We start from the raw sequence: 20,390 nt of genomic DNA on the forward strand, positions 1-20,390 counted from the left end.
CCCCAACTCATGCCCAATCCCCAACTCATACCCAATCCCCAACTCATACCTAATCCCTAACTCCACTGCAATATCTTGACACCAACATCACCTGCTGAAATCACTTCTCCTAGAGTCTAAATTTTCCACCATCATTTTCTACTTCTCCTGTGAAGACTATTTAACAGCATCCACATGTGTGCTTGAAAATCTTCAAATAAGCTGGGCAGTGGTGGCGCATGCATGCCTTTAATCCCAGCACTTGGGAGGCAGAGGCAGGCGGATTTCTGAGTTTGAGGCCAGCCTGGTCTACAGAGTGAGCTCCAAGACAGCCTGGGCTATACAGAGAAACCCTGTTTCGAAAAGAAAGAAAGAAAGAAAGAAAGAAAGAAAGAAAGAAAGAAAGAAAGAAAGAAAGAAAGAAAGAAGGAAGGAAGGAAGGAAGGAAGGAAGGAAGGAAGGAAGGAAAGAAGGAAGGAAGGAAGGAAGGAAGGAAGGAAGGAAGGAAGGAAGGAAGGGAGAAAGAAAATAGCCGTATGATTTTCTTTCTTTTGATTGGTTATATTTGTAGGAATTATCAGGAAACAGTTAATTGGTATAAATAATTCCATGTTTTCTTTGTCAGTGATGGGGATGAGACCCATGTATGACAGGCTACATGTATGACAGGCTACATGTATGACAGGCTACATGTATGACAGGCAAGCTGCATTTTTCCCACTTCCTTGGCCAGATCAAATTGTAATTTTTCTGTGTATGCAGTCTAGAAAGTTCTGAACCCTGAGACAAGGTACCATAGCAGCTGTTCTCAGAGTCAGGGCCACAGACTTCAGGAGGTGCTAGGAACACTTGCCCTCAAAAGTTAGCTTATTCTCATAATAGCAATGTTATTTTCCTTCTCATGTTCATTATCTCACGAATGCATGAAGGAATTTTCCAGAGGGTGATGTCACTTGATGACGCCACACGTCTACCAGTCAGTGGAACATAGGCTTGCATAGCCTCGTTTTAAAAAAAAGATTTCCATTCTACTTTCTAATTCTGTAACTAGATAAACACAACTAGTACAAGATTGTTTTGTTTTTCTTTTTCACCAATTTTTAACTCTTAAAGGGATCCTGACATCAAATTCTTTGAGAGTTGCTGTGCCGCTGAGACTCAGGGAGGGTCTCTACCTCCTGGAAAAGGAGGAAGAAATGAGAGGTCAGTGGCAAACAACAACAGCAAACACACAAACAGAAAGCCCTTTCTGGGCATCAGTCGGTCAGGCTTTGATTGTGGAAAAGAGAATGTACACAGTGAGTGAGGACCAAGGCAGGACCCATGGTGCATGGTGTGCATCTGCTGCACTCCATACCACAGCCTTGCTGTCAGGCTGCAGTATCCTCATAACTGATGGGTCCTGATCTCCCAGGGGAGACACCTATCCTACCAGCCCCCAAGAGCTTGCAATGCTTGGCTCTTATTTAGGAAACCATGTTTGGGTCCATCAGAACACAAGGAATTCTATTCATTCATTCATTCATTCATTCATTCATTCATTCATGGTGTGGTAGATGTCTGCAGGCCAGTACCTATCATTTGACTTCAGTTATTCTTATACAAACTTTTAGGAAATATACATGGAGTGTGAACTACAAAAATCATATTCCACACTGAGAGAAGCAGGAAGAGTCAGCCTTATGGCAAGCCAGCTTTATTTCCCTGGGATCCAGTACTCCACCACAGCTCCCTAAAGGAGGGCAATCAGCCGAGCACACTGTTCCCGGCCTCTGTGGTGAACGGACGGACAAGTACTTAAAGGGAAGCTGGCTACTGTGCCGCTGGGTTTTTAGATCAAGCAGGAAGTCATTTTCCTCTTTGTGTTTTTTTTTCTCCTCTCCAAAGTTTACACAAGGTCAGAAAAACCGTTTACAGCAGATGTCTCAGCAGCACAAGGTACCCACACCAAATTGGAACTCCCAGAGACCAGCTCCAGTGCTTCTCCATGTGGGGGGGGGGGGGCTGACTCCCACAAGTCAAACAGATGCAAGCAGACAGAAGTGGAAACCCATCTAAATAAAGGCAACCTTCTCCAAAACTAGACTGGCAGTTACAGCTTCAGGGGTACCCCACCCCACCTCATCCTACTCCCTCTCTACCCCACCCCCACTCCTCTCTACTCCACTCCCACCTCATCTCACCAAGTATCCTATCCTCCGCATTCCAGGGACACAACTCTGACCTCATTCACTCTAGGCTACTGCTCTACCACAGAACCACACCCTTGCCCTGTGTAACTTTTTCCCTTATGGTTTTTCGGTTAAGTGACACTAATATACATCCCAAGCACAGTCTCGCTTACATAGCCAGACTAGCTATACAGAGTGCTCAGCAGGAAAAGCCAGCTTTTTCTCCCTTGCTTGGCCCCCTCTATGCAGGGACAATAACCACCAGGTTGAAGTAAACCTGAGCGTTTTATAGCCCAAATCCTTGTGGCTCTCCTGGGAGAACAGCATCTATGAGTCTTGGGTCTCCACCCTTCCTCTCACAGATCCTGAATGCTCCAGGTGGAGGCTCCACAGGGCCTAAAACTTCTTCCTCCCCTCCTGTCCCCTGGCTTCCAGTGGAAGGCTTTCCTCCCCAAGCCCCAAGATGACAGTCTATAACTCTCTTGCTTGCCCCACCCCCCAGACATACATAGAGACACACGGACACACAGACACACAGGCACAGACACATACACACAGTTTGAGGAATGGCAGCCTGTGACCCAGACCTGAGATATTTTAAGGAGCTTTGAGGAACAAGATGTTCCCTCGAGGGAAGGACAATCACAGTTGCTGAGGAAGCAACTTCCAGGAGCAGTTAGGCCAAGTCTCTGAGCTCTGGATTAAGCAACCCTGAAATGTAATGAAATAAACAATCCTGCATTTTCATTTTTTTCCCCTTGTGTCTGTCTCTCTGTCCGAGAATGCAACACACAGAACACGCTGTATGGGGAAACGGCTTATTACTTGGAACTCCGGCTGCCCTGGTTTCATCCACTCAACAAATACTGAGTACTCACTCTGTACCAGACTCTTTCCCCCCAGGAGCCTGGGATGTCTTTAATTCCTGTTCCTTTAGAGATCACATTCCCCCAGAGCAAAATGAAGCACTACCTGACGGAGAAGCAGATTGCTGTGCTGGAAGGAGCAGGAAGGTGACAACGAAGACTGGAAGGACTGGGAGGGTGGGGACGCTGGTTCTGATTTTCAACTGAGGGGGTTAAAGGTAGAGCTTTGAGAAACGCCTCAGGGGAAATACCTAGGATTAGGGGACAGCCTGGGGAATCCTAGCACATAAACAGCCCAGGCCCTTTTCCAGAATAGCGGGGGAAGCCTGGAGCTCTAGAGGAGGACTGGCAGATTTGGTTTTGTCAGGAATGTTCCAGCTACCCTCTGAAGAACAGACTTTAAGCAAGTTCTAGATTACAAAACAGGCATTAAAGATGTAATGAGATTCAAAGCAAATTGTTTGGCAAGCACTGAAAGAAGGAGGAACTGATTTGTGTAAATTCTCACTGTCATGGTTATTACAACGAATATTCGGAGCTATATCCAGCTAACTAAAACAAAAACTAGTTGTTAGTTGTCCATTTAAACAGATAATTGGTGGGGTTTTTTTTAAGTTTTATTTTTATCTGCATGTTCTTGTCTATGTGAGTGTACATCTTCTGTCTGTGGGTGCCCATGGAGTCTAGAATAAGGCACTGATGCCCTTGGATCAGGAAGGAGTTAGAGGTGGTTGTGAACTGTCTGATACCCTTGCTGGGAACCGAATTCCAGTACTCTGCAGGAGCATCAGGTGCTCTTAACCGGCAAGCCATCTCTTCAGTACAGGGGACCCGAAGCCTTCTTTTGTCCACCATGGGTACTGCACTCTATATACCCCCCCATATACTCATAAATAAAAGTAAAATTAAATTTAAAAAGACGTTTCTTAGGTTTTCCAGGACACAAAACAAGAAGATGCCATCTGTCTGTATGCTAAGAGAGGTCGTCCTCAATCACCCACAGTAATTCCACCATAAATTCCAGGCAGGAAAGATCTTTGTACATTTCAGATTTGGAGTCGCTCAAGACAAAAGCCATCTACTTATTTGTTATTTCTGGTGCTAAGGATTTTGTTTTCTGTTTTTGAGACAGGGTCTCAGTAGCTCAGGATGACCTTAAACTCACCATGTAGGTGACGATGACTTTAAATGTCTGATCTTCCTGCCCTACATGCTGAAGGCTAGGATTACAGGCCCATACCGCCACACCTGGCTTATTCCGTGTTGGAGATCAACCTGAGGACTCACACATGACAGATAAGCACTTTACCCTGAGCTACACCCTCAGGCCTGGGCTGGGCATTTTGTTGACAGTGCAAAAGCAGAAACCAGGCTTTATGTGTGGTAGGCAAACTCTCTACCACCAAGCCTTACAAAATGCTTCTTTAAAAGGGAAAAAAATTCAGATTGAAGTAATTTTAGATTCACAAAAAAGTTGCAAAAATAGCACCGAGTTCCTGTCTGCTCCCCACCCCACCCCCTTACTTTTCCATGAAAAAGATTTTAAACAGTCATGATACCAGGATGGAGACCAGGAAGGTGACATTAGTACACTGCTAGTCACTAAAATTCAACCTTACTCTGATTTTATCAGTTTGTTGGTTTTTTTTTTTCTGGGGGAGAATGCATTTATGTGTGTATAATCTTATGAAATTTAAATCACAGGTACAGACTTGTGCCTACAAAATTGTTCCACTGAAAAAGGACTCCCCCATGGGAACATCCTAGCCTAAGAGAACCAACAGAAAGAATTGATCCCTTCTCTAGCATAGTAATTTTGCACTTGGGATGGTGATTTCAATGGAATCAGACCCTGTGCAACCTTTGAGGCTGGCTTTGTTCACTCAGAATAATGGCCTTCAGACACAGTACTTTTCCTGCTGTGTCTTTGGGACAGCTTTTACATTACAGAGTCAGGTGGGGAGGGATTGTGACAAGAGGAGAAAAGTGCCAGGGGTGTAGTGACATATTCCTGTAACTCCAGCTCTTCTAGAGATGAGGCCAGCCTGGAGCCAGATACTGTCTGTAGCAAATAAGCTTGCTCAAAGCAGTCCAGACTGCCCGGGTCAGTCAACTACTTCCCTACTTGATACTTTCTTGGATTGGTAGGAACAGTTTGTATCCACATTTTTTTTTTTAAAGATGAAATCTCATGTATTCCAGACTACCTCCAACTCACTATATAGTCAAGAATGACCTTGAATCTATATGACATTTCTACTTCCCACTCCCCAAGTGCTAGGATTACAGGTATGCACCACCATGTCCAGTTTCCATGGTGCTTGGAATTTCCATGGATGCTAGCCCAATACAGGGTTTTATGGGTGCTGGGCAAGCCTTTTACCATCTGAACTGCATCTCCAGCCCTTAGGTTAACCATTTATTTGTTCAGTGGTTCACTCAGCTATTCACTGAAGAGAGAGGGCTACACTAGCTAATACTTCTCACATAATCAGTACATGAAGTGCTAGCCTCTCCTGGGGACCTGACAAGTGGATGACTGTAGTTGAGAAGGAGCAGAGGTACTGAAGTCAGAGGGGCTGTGAGTGTACAGATAAGAGCAGAGGGACCAGGCAAGCATTCAGAGATGAGCAGATGGCGAAAAGTCAAAAGATGGAAAAAGGGCTTACCAGAAAGCCAATGAGAAAAAAGCAGCCGGCTAGAAGGACCAGCCTGGGAAACCAAGCAAGATGGCACAGTGCCTTTGTGGACTTGCCAGAGGCTCATGACATCCCGTGCAGGCAGCGATGCTTCAGGAGAGGTGCAGGGGGATAAAGGTCAAAGGGCAGAGGGATATGGGTCATCAGAGTAAAACGGTAGACTTTGACCTGCTTGGACTGCCTGCAGCGGGATGCTCTTGGTTTTAGGGGAAGCTGACAAAGCAGAGAATGACTCACTGTGTAGGTGGCAGGCTAGGGGAGGCGGGAGAGTGCAAAGGACAGAGGGACAAGGAATTCAGGGCCACAGTCAGGGTGCAGTGGCAACAGTGTTGGCAAGGAAGCAGGAAAATATGAATTAAGGGCATCACTGTGGAAAAGCACAGGGGAAGGGGCTCAACAGTCGGGAACAATGTGCAGAACCTGATGACTGACTGCCAGACAGGGCAGAGAGAAGAATTTGGGTAAATTTCAGGCTTCCAAATAGAATACATTATTGGCTCAAGAGGTCTTCACTTTTGGGCATCAGCTATGCCATCTTTGTCATCAAACAAAACAAAGTATTTGTAGGAGGAGCCAGAGAGACAGGTCAGTGTTTAAGAGCACTTGCTGCTTTTGCAGAGGATCCAGATTCAGTTCCCAGCACTGACACAGTGGTTCCAATTCCAGGGAATTAGATCCTTTCTATGACCTCCATGGGGACCAGGCACACACATGGTACACATATATACATGTAGGCAAAATACCCATGCACATAAAAAAAACTAAATGAGCCTAAAAAAGATGCTACGATTCTGAGACAGCGAGGCACCTGGATTCCCTCCTCTGCATAAGGAAGAACCAGGGTAGCGAGTGGGTGGATGTGGTTTGAGGCAATTGTAAGTTGGTTGGGTTGACTTGAATGTAAATCTGACGTTATTTTGATATAATCAATGTGAATCCTAGAAAATTTTAAAAACACAGGGTTGGAGTATAGCTCAATGATAAAGCACATGGTTGGCGTGTACCTACAGGGCTAGGACCCTGCCCCCACACACATGCAAAAATTTCCCTCATCAAAAAGAAAAGAGAAAGAGAGAAAGTCAGAAACCCACTCTTCCAATCTTTCACAACCAGAACTGCTTGGGCAATGTGGTACACTGTAGTCATTCAGGAACTAGGTGGGAAATGCCTGCTCAGCTGCTTAAACACAGGCTCTCCACTTACAGAGACATTAGTCTTGGCTCAGGAAATTATAGAGAAATTGGTGAAACCCGTGCCGGATGTACAAGATGTTAGAGAGACTGTCCATGGTCATGGGCTCTCTGATGATGGGATATTTACAGTTTTGAAGGGGCTTTCTTATAACTTGGCATTGGACCCTCTCCTATCTGTCATTACTAGACATTGAAGATACGACCAAAGGAAGTTTTAGTTTCTGCTCTCTGAGGCTCTCAAAGACAGCTAAAGGAGTAAGTCAGATAAAATCCCTCCCCACTTTAGTTTGCGGGAAATATGTTCCCAGGACTCTTTCAATGTACACTTGAAATCTCAGTTCCAGACTCCAGAAATACATGATTTTCCTAGACACAGATACACAGATGCCTCTGACGAAGTTTAATTTATAAACTAGGCGCACTAGAAGAGCAATAATGAGAGCTACTAATAAAATAGAACAAGTCCTAAAATATCCTGTAAATAAAAATTATGTGAACATATTCTCTTTCTTATTTCTGGAATTTTCTTCCAAACAAATTTTTGGACTTTCAGAAAACAAAATCTCAGATTAGGGGTGTGTGTGTGTGTGTGTGTGTGTGTTACTGTATTATGATAGGTGAGAGAATCTTCTAGCAAGATTAGGGAAAAAACATATAAAAGAACAAAGCCAGAAAAGGTGTAATTTAAATCTCTGTGCAAGCAGAGAGACAAGAGGATCCCTGGACTTGCTGACCACTCAGTCTAGTCAAGTCTGAAGACATCAGGTTTGGTGAGAGACGATATCTCAAAAAATAAGACAGAATGCTATTGAGAAAGGCATCTGATGTCAACCTGCACCCTCCACAAGCATTCATACACACACACACAGACACACACAGACAACCATCTACAAATAGACGCAGATAAACAAAGGTTGGCAATAAATAAAAATCTGTTGATGTTCATGCACTGTGCTTTACCAGAAAGTCTAGAAATTGGCAAGGGCTTTTTGGAAAGAGAATAGTATTTTCAAACTTTAAAATATGTGCACTTTTCTATTTAATTTCCCTTTTAGCTATCTCTTCTAAATACAGATGATTTAAGACACATACACACAAAACCAACACAACAAACACCACAAACAAACAAACAAACAAAAAACAGTACTACTGTGGAGATAGTGTTGCAGTGGGTAAAGTTGTCACTTCCTGAGTAAACCTGACTTCAATTCCTGGAGGCCATGTAAAGTGGGGGAAGAGAGACCCACCTCCACTAAGTTGCCTCTGGCCTCCACACATCCTGTGGCATGTGGATATCCACACAGAGACAATAATAATAAAGATAAAAACAGTATGTTTGAGGCGGTACATATGTTAGGTACTAAAGCCACTCCACAATACACACACGCATCTCAAAACAGCACACCCTCCATGATAAACGTATACCCTATTTTTCTCAATTAAAAAAAAAAAAAACAAAACGTTGAGGCCAGTGAGATGGCTTGGGAAACAGACGCCTGCTGATATGCCTCAGGACCTGAGCTCAAACCCTAAACTTACATGGTAGAAGAGGAAAACAAAACCTACAAGGTGTCCTCTGACATCTACCCATGCACGCACACACAAACCTCCCACAAATCTTTTTAAAAAGAGCTTTAAATTAAATATATAATATCTGGGTTTTTTTTCAAACCATTAATCTTAGTATTGCTGGCTGTGATGGCCCAGGCTGGTGATCTCAGCACTTGACTTGGTAGGCAAATGCAGGTGGATGGCCAGGAGTTTAAGGTCCTGGGCTACGTAAAACCATACCTCAAAATAATAATAATAATAATAATAATTAATAGGAATATCTTTCTTTTATGGATTTTGGAGCAATTATCTCACAGAGGGTATTATTTGAAATTGATTTTAAATACACAAGTTCTCCAATTATCTATTCCTTGGAGGAACTCAAAGAAAACTTAGATGAAGGTAGAGAACCCCATATCACCTCTCCCACCATCGGGGGTCATCAGGGGTTACAGAGGGGCCTCCACACCAACACCTAGGGCTGGAATTCACTTGCTTATGCGGCCTCAGCTCAAGCTATCAGTAGGATCCTGCTTAGGGTGGCCTGCAGTGGTGCACCAAACACAAAGTCCTGGGTCTTGGGGAGCATGCTCAGAAGGGAGGCTTGTGTTAGTTACATCCATTCTTAAGTGGAAGTAAATATAGTTAAACTCTGATAAGGGCAGTGAAGAATGCACACACAATCTGACTGGGAGTCAAAAAAAAGAGGAAAGATATCTTCTTAAGCAATATGTGTATGTGTCATAGGACGAAGGGCAAGTGGGAAGACAGTGTGGGCAGACAGAACAGGGGTACAAAGTCCTGAGCAGGAAGATATATGATGTGTCTGAAGAAACGGAAGGGACTCCGTGTCAACAATGCTTAGTGAGCACAGGCAGAGGACTGAGTGTGGGGTAGAGAGCTAGGCAGGGGCCAGAGCGTGAAGGACTGACAAAGCAAGGAAGGATTCTGGGTGATAGTCTAGCTCAATGGGACGCCACTAATGGGGTCTCATAAGATGAGTGGCATGAGCTGCTGCTGAGGAGACTGGAGAGATGCAGGGACAGGATGGGAACAGTGGTTTTGGCAGGAGCTGACGTGAACCATGGAGACCGATAGAGGCGGACTGTGCTGTAGAGGCAGAACTCACAAAACTGCTGAGGAAAATAAAAAATGAGGAAAGGGAGGAGTGTTCTTTCTGTGATATTATTTAGCAGGAAGGGGGAATTCTTGGGCAGAAGATTGAGGGGAATGAAGAGTTGTGTTTTGAAATGCATACACACTCAACAAGTGGGAAAAGCTAAGGAGACGGCTGGACACAGGAGCTGGGAGCTCAGTAGAGAGGGCAGGGCCCAAGACATAAAGTCCCAGGCAGCCATCCCACAGATGGCATTGAAGTTGGCCGAGGAACTCAGCCAGGAGGGTGTGACTCGGAGGGAAAGGGAGCGGGGCCAGGACTGAGCTGGGCACCCGATGTTCAGAACTGGCCCGGCAACAAAGAAGATGTGATGAAGAGGGAAGACAGCCAGGATCATGTGCCTTTTAAAACGTCCACCACTGAGATCTCAGGCCTAGATCTGTCTTGGGCACACAGCAGACCCTCCTGAACATTTGCTGAATGCATGAGAAAGGAAGAAGGGATGGAGCGTGGCCACATCGTCAGATGGAGCTCAAAAAGGCAACCAGGGGAGCAATAGAGGAGCCCACTGGCTAGAGCGGCACCGGAAGCTTCAGTGGCAGCCCAAGAGCAGGAGCAAAGCCAAGGCATTCTGGTTTGGATGGAGATCAAGATGGCCCTGGAATGTCAATTCACCAGCAGTCCCACAGTGACTCACAAACTTCCTGTCACAGTGCTCCGTGACCGATCCACTTTCTTGGTATCCAACCTCTATTAGGTCTTTACCTTAGTGTTTCCATAGGGTAATTCCTGCCAGGTAGGCAAGGCCACAGTACCATGGAGATGTGAGCAGGGCGCTGGATGGATGGGCTGGATTCTGTTGAGGTAGGCAACTGAACATCCCATCTCGCTTCCAATATACCTATTCATTCCTATCCCCCTAGTGTTCCCATACCTGTTTCTGCCCTTCTTGATTGACCACTGTTGGGGTATAGCAATCATCACCAAAGTTTTGTCACCTTTACAGTTAGAGGGGAAGAGATGCATGAATGAATGGATGGATGGATGAATGAATGAATTAATTAATGAATGTAACACATGAGCACAATGCTCAGACTTACCAGGTACAGTTAGGACAGACGGGGACCTTTCCGGTTTTTCATTAACACGGGTGCTATTTTGAACCCAGAAGATATTGACAGGCTCAGGAGGGCCCACGGCCTGGCAGGTGAGGTTGAAGGCTGTGTTTCTGGTGACATTTACGCTTTCAGGCTGCTTAATAAAGTAAGGGAGTCCTGCAGAGAGAGTGGAGCAGAAAATGCTTTAACCTTTGAAGACAGGGATCAGGATTTCCCCTGGTCTGAAATAGCCAATTGTCACCTCCAAGCAGAGTAATAAAGAGGGCAGAGGTTCCTGATTCCCTGTCTATCCCCAGCCAGCTTTCTAGGACATTTTTTTTTCTAGGCACTGAGTGGTGATTCATCTGCTTTGGCCAGAATGGAATCCATAGCCGGCTTTTAAATCAGGTGTTTGTTGCTCAAGGGCTTGGCACTGGTCGGCAGGCTAGCAGTATTTCTCACCAAAACAAACAGAGTGAGGCAGGAAAGATGGCTGGCACTTAAGATGTTTGCTGCTCTTCCAGGGGATCCACGTTCATCCCAGCAGCCACACCAGGCAGCTTGTAACTACCTGTAACTCCAGCTCAAGGGGTCCAGTGTCCTCTTCTGGACTCTGAAGTTCACCCCCAATCCACCCACCCCCTCATACATGTATCTGTATAAAACTAAAGAGTTTATAACAAGTACTCACTTGAAGACATAATCAGCAAAGTTCTATAGTTATAATCCTAAAATCTACTGAAACTCCAAAATCTGGCCCACAAGGAGGCTGGGGAATTTTCAGAGAAAGCCAATGATTACTTGTTTGAACTACATGCCCAAAATTTTACCAGGGCAAGCTGGCTAGCCTCAACATTTAAATCACGGGTTTTATAAACTCGTGTCTCACAAATCTGGTTCCACACAGGATAATAGGATTCTTTTTTCCTCCTGTTTCAAAGCTTTCAAGATTCAGACTTTCCCCCAACTTGTGTATTTTCCTGGCATCCTGACAAGTAAATTGTCTACTAAATATTGTATTTTACAAGATTAATTCCAAATGTAGGGATGCCCTCCTGTTGACTGATGGCCACATAATCCTGGTCCCATAGTGGAGCACATGCTTAGCACACACAATCCCCCTGTGAGGGCACACACACACACACACACACACACACACACACACACACACTCCAAGGACTGTCTTGTAAAATTTCAACACTGATGGATCCATCAGGTTTACAGTATTATAAGCAGGCAAACCAAACCCCGAGTGTCATGTAGAAGATATGTGACACAGGCTCTAACCAGCTCTCAGGCAACAGGATATGGCTTTGGGCTCACCTTGAACTTCCACGTATATGGGGTCAGATACAATCTCTTTATCGTTCACCTTCATCTTACAGATATATGACCCATTGTCTGAGCGCTGCACACTGGTTATGCTTCAGAGAAAACACAAAAAAGAAATTTGTAGTGACTATCTTTTGAGTCTCTATTATAGAACCAGAAAATCCTTCAACACGCTTACCATGCGGTTAATTTTATGTGTCAACATGGCCAGGCTGTGGAGCTTGGTGGTCTACAAGCTGGTATAAGAATATTTTTCAGATGCCATGAACATTTAACTTGGCAACCCTTGAGTAAAGCAGACCCTTCCCAACATGCATGGATCTCCTCTAATCAGATGCAGACTGAGGCCCCCGAGGAAGCTCAGGGGCTACATCCCATGGTCTCCAACCAACACCCGGCTGGCTTCAGACTGTTAGTATTTATTATAGTGTGAATTCATTGACCCTTCCTCTCTCTTTCTCTAACATACACACATACACACACACACACACACACCCCACATAGTTGCTCTTGCACTCACATCTCTTGCTTTCATATCTCTTTGAATCCCTAATTCGAATGCTATCAGGTATCTTGCCTTCCATGGTGGCCTCTAATCTAAGGCTTTGGTTCTTCTCCTTCAGGACATTTTTGGAAATCTGAAGAGTTTGGGGCTGTCATTACGATTATGGAATTCCATAGATTTCAAGGTCCTGAGCAATTGCTCTATATCTCAAATGACCTTCTGAAACTAGGTCCTCCTTCTACCTTGAATGGTCTCTAAGGTTTTTTTTTTTGTTTTTTTTTTGAGACAGGGTTTCTCTGTATAGCCCTGGCTGTCCTGGAACTCACCCTGTAGACCAGGCCCGCCTCGAACTCAGAAATCCGCCTGTCTCTGCCTCCCAAGTGCTGGGATTAAAGGCGTGCGCCACCACCGCCCGGCGGTCTCTAAGTATTGTACAGAGTTTTAATATTCACTTGACTGCCTAAAATTGCAAGTACTGTCGAAATGGAGGGCCGGTATCCTCTTGTCTGGTTTGGAGTTTTCTGGTGCCGAGTCATCTTTTCTTGTTTTAGATTTATTCTCCCTCCCCGTCCCCCCTCTCTGTATGCTCACATGAGTAGAGATGCCAAAAGAGGCCATCTGACGCCAAGGAGCTGAACTTACGGGCGGTTGTGAGTTGCCCAGCATGAGTGCTGGGAATCAAATTCCATACTCTTAACCAGAGCCTCTCCAGCACCACCTAAACCATCACTGTGGCAGGCCAACATCATTGCATTTACCTCAGATACCAATTCTGTACTCAGGTGGTGGTGGCTCGTGGAGGGAGGCACAGACAAGTGACATGTGACTGTCTCCTTTTTCCTTTCTCCTGGGATGGCCAGGCCAGTGCTAGTACATAGAAACTTGTCTTGGTTTGTTATTAGTCATCTTAGCTTTGCTTAGCTTATGTTCCAGCTGGAACACTTAGAAAATATCTGACCCATCTGGCACAGAGCTTGTGATCTCAGCACTCAGGAGGCTGAGGCCGGAGGACTATGGGTTTGAGGTCAGCATGGGGTACACTTTGAGATCTTGTCACAAAACAAAAAGCAACTTTGGCTTCTGCTGCCTTCTTACCACCTTTGCAATGTGTTTACAAACGGTACGTTATACAACACACATAAAAGCTATATTGGAGACAGGCAAAATGGCTCAGCGGGTAGAAGTGATTGTTTGTCAAGCCTGGAGACCTGAGTTTAATCCCCAGGACTGAGCTAGGAACCAGGACAAAAATCAGGGACAAGGACTGTGAAGCAAGACCCAGTCCTGATAGTTTCATGACCATTAAAGGAAGTAGAGACAGGGCTTCCTTTCAGAGTTGAAAACTAAGCAAGTTAGCAAGAAAAAAAAAGTTATGGGAAACAAAAAGGTAGAATATACCCATAGCACAGTACATGATTCAGCTGGATACATAACTTGCATACCCACAAAAAATATGAGCCCTGGGTATTGATTCTTACCACTGCTCTGAACAAACACTGCATTAGCACAGCATTGTGGAGATGGGCACACACACAAACATGTGCAAGATTGATGGCACGTGGACTGAGAGCTCCGAAAAGATGCCTAATGATGGGTAACCTCGGCTCCCCATAAGGAGGGACCAGGGGCAGGGATGGAGGGGAAATGTTTTAAACAGTTGAAATGTATTGTTTCAGGAGTTTTTCTTTCCATTTTTATGTATTTATTTTGTGTACAAGTGTGTGTGATATGTACGTATGTGGGTGTGTGGGGAGTGTGTAAGCATATGTGTGCACGGGTGGTGCTACAGAGCATGAGTAGGAGTCAGAGGACAACTCTGAGGAGTTGGTTTTCTCCTTCAACCATGTGAGTTCCAGGGATCAAACTCAGATCATAGAACTTGGTGGCAAGCCACCTTACCCACTGAGCCATCTCTCCCCTACTTTTTGCTTTTGTTTTTATTATTTCCTGTGGTAAATTTAATGAAGCCATATGAAACATTGTCTACATTTACTGACGATTTACATTTTTCAGACGATCAGCCAATTAAAAAATATTTCATACATGCCAATGAATATATATATATAATACATTAAATATATGTAATAATTGTGTATAATTTGCTATATTATATATGTAGCTTTATTAATCATTACTTTTTCCCAGTTATAGCTTAGTATATTCATTATTTAGGTCTATCTAGTACATATTTTGTAATTTTACTTCTCAATGCATTTGTGGGTGTTAATTTACATAATATATCTTAATCTTTAAATTTATAATTGTTCATGGTGCTTTTAAAAAGTGTGGGGCTGGTCAGATGCAGTCCTGCTGCAGAAGACTAGCACAGCACAGCCCCAGACCCTGGGTTCTGGCTCTAGCATCGCTCCCCACCCAAGGTATGAAAATCCCATCAGCCTTTGAAATACAAAGGTCTGGACCAAGAAGGCTGAATGAACTGATCCAGACTGCGCTGCAGTGTCTAGACAGGAACCACCTGGCCAGAGCTGCGGGGCTGGCACTGGGGAAGCCCACGCTCCAGGGCAGTGGTGACTGGGCTGCCCCAAGATATTCTATTAGCAGCCAGCATCTCTATCCCTCAGTATGCCAACGCTGGGCTGGCCTACAGAGAAATGTCCCCTGAGGAGCAGTTAAACCCTCAGTCTTCTTCAAAAAAATACAAAGAGGCAAAAGTACTGCATGATTCTGCATGAACAAGAAACTTGGAGCTGTCAAACCCACAGATAGTGAAGGTAGATAAATGTTACTGTGGGGAAGGGGCACATTCAGGGAATAGGAAGAAGATCACACAGTCAAGGTAAACGTTCTTATTACCACTGATTGACCTTTACACACACACACACGTACATATATACACATACCTACATACACACACTCATACACATACACACCCATATGCACACACTCACACATGTATACACATACATACACACACACTCACACACTCGCTCACACACACATACACACACTCACATACTCATACATATACGCACATACATATACACACACTCACACACATACACACCCATATGCACACAGTCACACATATATACACATACATACACACACACACTCACACACTCGCTCACACACACATACACATACTCACGTACACATACACACTCATATATATACACACATACATACACACACTCACACACATATGCACACTCACACATGCATACACACACACACACACACACACACACACACACACACACACACGGCTTAAGTAGTTACTGATTTTATATGCAGTTTGCCAAATACAAAAGCAAAAAAATACAATCTAACAAATCAGTGCAAAGACCCACTGACAAGCTTCTTGCTCTCCCCTGCTTCGAGCAGGTGTGATGGATAGCCAAGAGGAAGAGACTCTGGGCAAAGAGTTTTGTGACTGTGAATCAAGTCCATGACCCTCAGATCCTGTGGTTAACAATAACTTTCCCATGGTGCTTTGGCTCAAGGAACTGTGCTCTTATTTTCTGGAGTTCTGCTTTTATTTGATTCCATCTCCCTTCCTTTTCTTCCTACAAGGTTTTCTTTGCTGTGTGGCCCAGGCAGACCTCTCACATGAGATTCTCCTGCCTCATCCTCCAAACTGCTAACATTACAGCCATGCTCTGCCAGGTCCCACTTTATTCTTCCTCCTCTTCCTCTTCCTCCTCCTCCTCCTCTTTCTCCTCTTCCTCCTCTTTCTCCTCCTCCTTTCTCTTCCTCTTCTCTTTATTTTCCTCCTCTTCCTCCTTCTCCTCCTCTTCTTCCTCCTTCTCCTCCTCCTTTCTCTTCCTCTTCTCCTTCTTATTTTCCTCCTCTTCCTCTTCCTCCTCCTCCTCCTTTTCTTCCTCTTCTCCTTCTTCTTCTTCTTCTTCTTCTTCTTCTTCTTCTTCTTCTTCTTCTTCTTCTTCATCTTCTTCTTCTTCTCCTCCTCCTCCTTCTCCTCTTCCTCCTCCTTCTTCTTCATATGTCGGAGTGTTTGCCAGCATGTATGTCTGTGTATCCTATGTATGCCTGGTATCCCTAGGGGCCATATCAGGGACTCAGATCCCTTGGAACTAGAGTAACAGATGGCTGTGAGACCACTATGTAGATGCTGGGAATTGAACTGAGTCAAGTTAAGAGCCTGTGCTCTTAACTGCTGAGCCATCTCTTTAGTCCCTTGATCCTATTTTAATCATTACCAAGAGCAGAAAGATAAAGAGGTGACAATAGAAACTAGGGCCAGGAAAGGCTAAGTGTAAGGAAGTTTGGCTCACAGGGTCTATGCACCCCCACCTTAAATACAACAGGAACCTGCTCAGAGACTGGGTGAGAAAGCCCCAGGGATCTGCCTCCCCAGGGCTGGAATTTCAAGTGCATGCCACCACATTCAGCTTTTTTTTTTTTTTTAAAGGTGTGTTGTGGGGATCAAACTCAGGTCCTTATGCCAAGTACTTTACCTATTGAGCCATTTCCCAGGTCTAGAGGGGCTTTTTAAAAATCACATCATGCCAGGCAGTGATGGTGCATTAATCCCAGCACTTGGGAGGCAGAGGCTGGTGGATTTCTAAGTTTGAGGCCAGCCTGGTCTACAGAATGAGTTCCAGGACAGCCAGGACTACATAGAGAAACCCTGTCTCAAAGAACAAAAACAAAAAACAAAAAAAAAAAGAAAAGAAAATCACATCATGTGGTCCAAGCCCATCACTATGGAAAGCCAGGGAGCTGTGGCAGCTGACCCAGAGTCACATGGATGGCTGTAACAGCAGGGTTGTGCTCTCTTCAAGCTACACCTGACCTATGCAGCCCTTCTGTTTGTTTCTTTAGGTCATTAAATACCCTACTAGGTGCTTATGGAATGTTGTCCTTTTCTCTTTTTAAGCTTTATTTATGTAAAACATCTGCTTTCTGTCATAGATGCAGAAAAAAAAATACAGTCAGAGCCACTGTCTGAGAAGGGCAGCTCCACAGACCTTGCTAGAATAAAATGAACCAAGAGAATCGTAGAAGTTTGTTCTTTTCCCGGAAGCAAAGCACAACTAGTGGAAACAGTGACAAACTAAATTCGGAGCAGAGTCATCAGAACTGTAGGAACTGTGAGGTAGCCTTCTGAAAAGGAAACAAAAATGATTCACCTAAAGGCATGACACATATGGGATCATGTCAAGGGTCAGGTCACAGAAAGTGAAAAACGTAGCAGATCAAAGAGTGCCTCACTCCACTCCACTCCAGTGCAGGCGTCAGAAAAAAAAAAAAAAAGGCCTTGCTTTGACTCTGAGTGGTCCCCATCTCATTTTGAGCTTTTGGTAACAACAGGCCAAGTCAGTTCTTCAATTGTACATGCAAAACATAAAGACTAACCCCACCCAGGTTTTAAAAAGTCAATCTGAATATAGAAGTGGGGTAAAGGTGGGGAAAGGAGAGGCTGGATGCAGGAGCCAAAGTTCGGTGGAAGGCATACATTTGGTCACAGCACAGTGTATAGCTGTCAACTATAACAACCTAGTATATACTTTATGAAGATCTAGGAGAAGTGAACTTTAAACCAAAAGGAAGAGGAAATACTAGTTACCCTGATTCAATCAGTATGTAATGTCATCTGCCACTGAGGACTGAACTGAGGTCTTCATGCTTGCATAGCAAGCACTTTACCAACTGGGCCATCTCTCCAAGAGCTGGCATTCTTTACGTGGTCCTTCATAAAGCTACTTTCCTGGGGCTGGAGAGATGACTCAGCAGTTAAGGGCACATGCTGTTCTCGCAGAGATCTGGTGTTCAGCTCCAGGATGCACATGGTGATTCACAACTGTCTGTAACTCCAGTTCCAGAGGATCTAACACCCTTCTTTAGCCCCTCGGGGCACCAGGCACATACACAGTGCACATTTATACATCCGGGCAAACATATATAATATAAAATAAATTAATAAATAATTTCAAAACAAAAACTCTAAGCACTTTTACCAGTCTTGTAACCTCAGCATGTAGGAGGATCAGGAATTCAAGAACGGCGTGAGCTACATAGCAAGTTTGAAGTCAGCCTGGACTACCTAAGAGCCTGTCTGCAGAAAAAGAACACTTTCTCTTTGGTTGGAGTATGGGTCAGAGGTAGAATATATGTTTAGCATGATCAAGGCTCTGGACTTCATCCCCAGAACTCAAAATGAATACACACACACACACACACAAACATACATGGTCACACACACACAAACACGCACACACACAAACATGTATGCACAGGCACAAACACAACTACACCCACTTCATACACACTGTTTACCACTCTCTGGTAGCCCTTGGATCTAAGGTGTACTTACTACTGACCTTCGATGAATTGAAAGCAGCCCTCTAAACACCCTCCCCCTCCCCTCCCCAGTATGTGTTAGTCAGCAGTTACCAAGAGGCAAGCTCATTTAAAAGAAATCAACAACACAGTCAGGTCAACTATTTATCCATACTCTAAAGGGATCAAGATGGCTTAACAAATAAGCAAAACAAAGGTGATTTTTACTTGAGGATTCTGCTTTGTAGGTGGTATTAGCATAATGGCATTTAGAAAGAAAGGACACATACCTGAACAATGCAATTATTGATACACCTTCCTCATCAGGATAAAACTGTGTGATTGAATGATGTGCCCCAAGCAATTCCTTTCCATCTTTCCACCATGAAATGCCAGCTGTTTCTTGGTACGTGTTAGGAATATTGATAGAGCAATTAAATTTGACATTTTTATGTTCCGAAAGTACTATGTGTCCAATTGTGTGATTAAACGCAACCGGAGGTAGGAGCTTTGATGCGGCAGAGGTCACCTGGGGAGCGGCTGTGTGTGCTGGATGTGATCTTCCAGTCTGGGATGGTGGCAGCTGGTCCCTACTGGAGTGAGGAGCAGAGAATGGCCTGTGGTCGGCGGGTAGACTCCCTGGTAAAGGCCCTGAAAATAGCTGATCTGGCTTGGTTTCTTCCCCCTTTTCAGCAGTGCCTGCAAAGCAGAATGTTAAAGTTTTAGCCTTTAAGATGATGAAGAAAAAAATCCAGATACTCAGTCCATAGTCAGGGAAGCAGAGCATCCTCAGTGGCCTCAGAAGAAATAAACAAGAAGTTGAATGTAAAGGCTTATCCTTGTCATCCAAGCACTTGTGAGGCTGAGGCAGGAAGGTTAAGAGCTCAAGACCAACCTGAGTTACACGGTAAAAGTCTGTCTCAAAAGAACCAAGAGCTGTGACGTAGCTCAGTGGTAGGACACCTGCCTGGCATCTACAAGTCCCCCAGTTGGGATCCTAGCACCTTAACAAAAGAACAGAGCTGAGGAGGACTTCCTGATAGACATGCACATCTGATGACTATCCTCACTCACCGATGTGTACTTGCTGCCTTCTAAAGCGTTTCTCAACCAGTGGGTCTCCACCACTTTGGCAACTCTATTTCCAAAAATATTTACATTATGATTCATAACAGTAGCAAAATTACTACAGTTACAAAGTAGCAATGAAAACATTTTATGGTTGGGAGTCATCACAATATGAGGAACTGTATTAAATGGTCATAGCGTTAGGGAGGTTGAGAACCACTGTGCTAAAGGATACCTAAGAAAATTCTGGCTGGTGTGGTGGTACACGCCTTTAATACCAGCACTTGAGAGACAGAGGCAGATGGATCTCTGTGAGTTCGAGGCCAGCCTGGTCTACTAAGTGAGGAAAGGATAGCTAGGGCTCTATTACATAGAAAAACCCAAAAAGAAAGAAAGAAAGAAAGAAAGAAAGAAAGAAAGAAAGAAAGAAAGAAAGAAAGAAAGAAAGAAAGAGAGAGAGAAAGAGAGAAAGAGAGAGAGAGAGACAGACAGACAGACAGAGAAAGAGAGAGAGAGAGAGAGAGAGAGAGAGAGAGAGAGAGAGAGAGAGA

The 20,390-nt window shown here is 44.4% G+C and overlaps 1 protein-coding gene across 1 annotated transcript in view; it reads right to left on the reverse strand.

Moving 5' to 3' along the window:
- Mertk (MER proto-oncogene, tyrosine kinase) overlaps positions 1-20,390 on the reverse strand; it is a 105,846-nt gene that overhangs the window by 57,226 nt on the left and 28,230 nt on the right. The window contains exons 2-4 of the mRNA XM_028755613.1: positions 19,062-19,470; positions 11,997-12,097; positions 10,677-10,850 (exon numbers count right to left, since the gene is read on the reverse strand). Coding sequence (XP_028611446.1) covers positions 10,677-10,850; positions 11,997-12,097; positions 19,062-19,470 — 684 coding nt within the window. The remainder of the gene's footprint in view (positions 1-10,676; positions 10,851-11,996; positions 12,098-19,061; positions 19,471-20,390) is intronic.

This window comes from Grammomys surdaster, unplaced genomic scaffold, assembly GCF_004785775.1.
Source record: "Grammomys surdaster isolate TR1022 unplaced genomic scaffold, NIH_TR_1.0 129, whole genome shotgun sequence".
NCBI lineage: Eukaryota > Metazoa > Chordata > Mammalia > Rodentia > Muridae > Grammomys > Grammomys surdaster.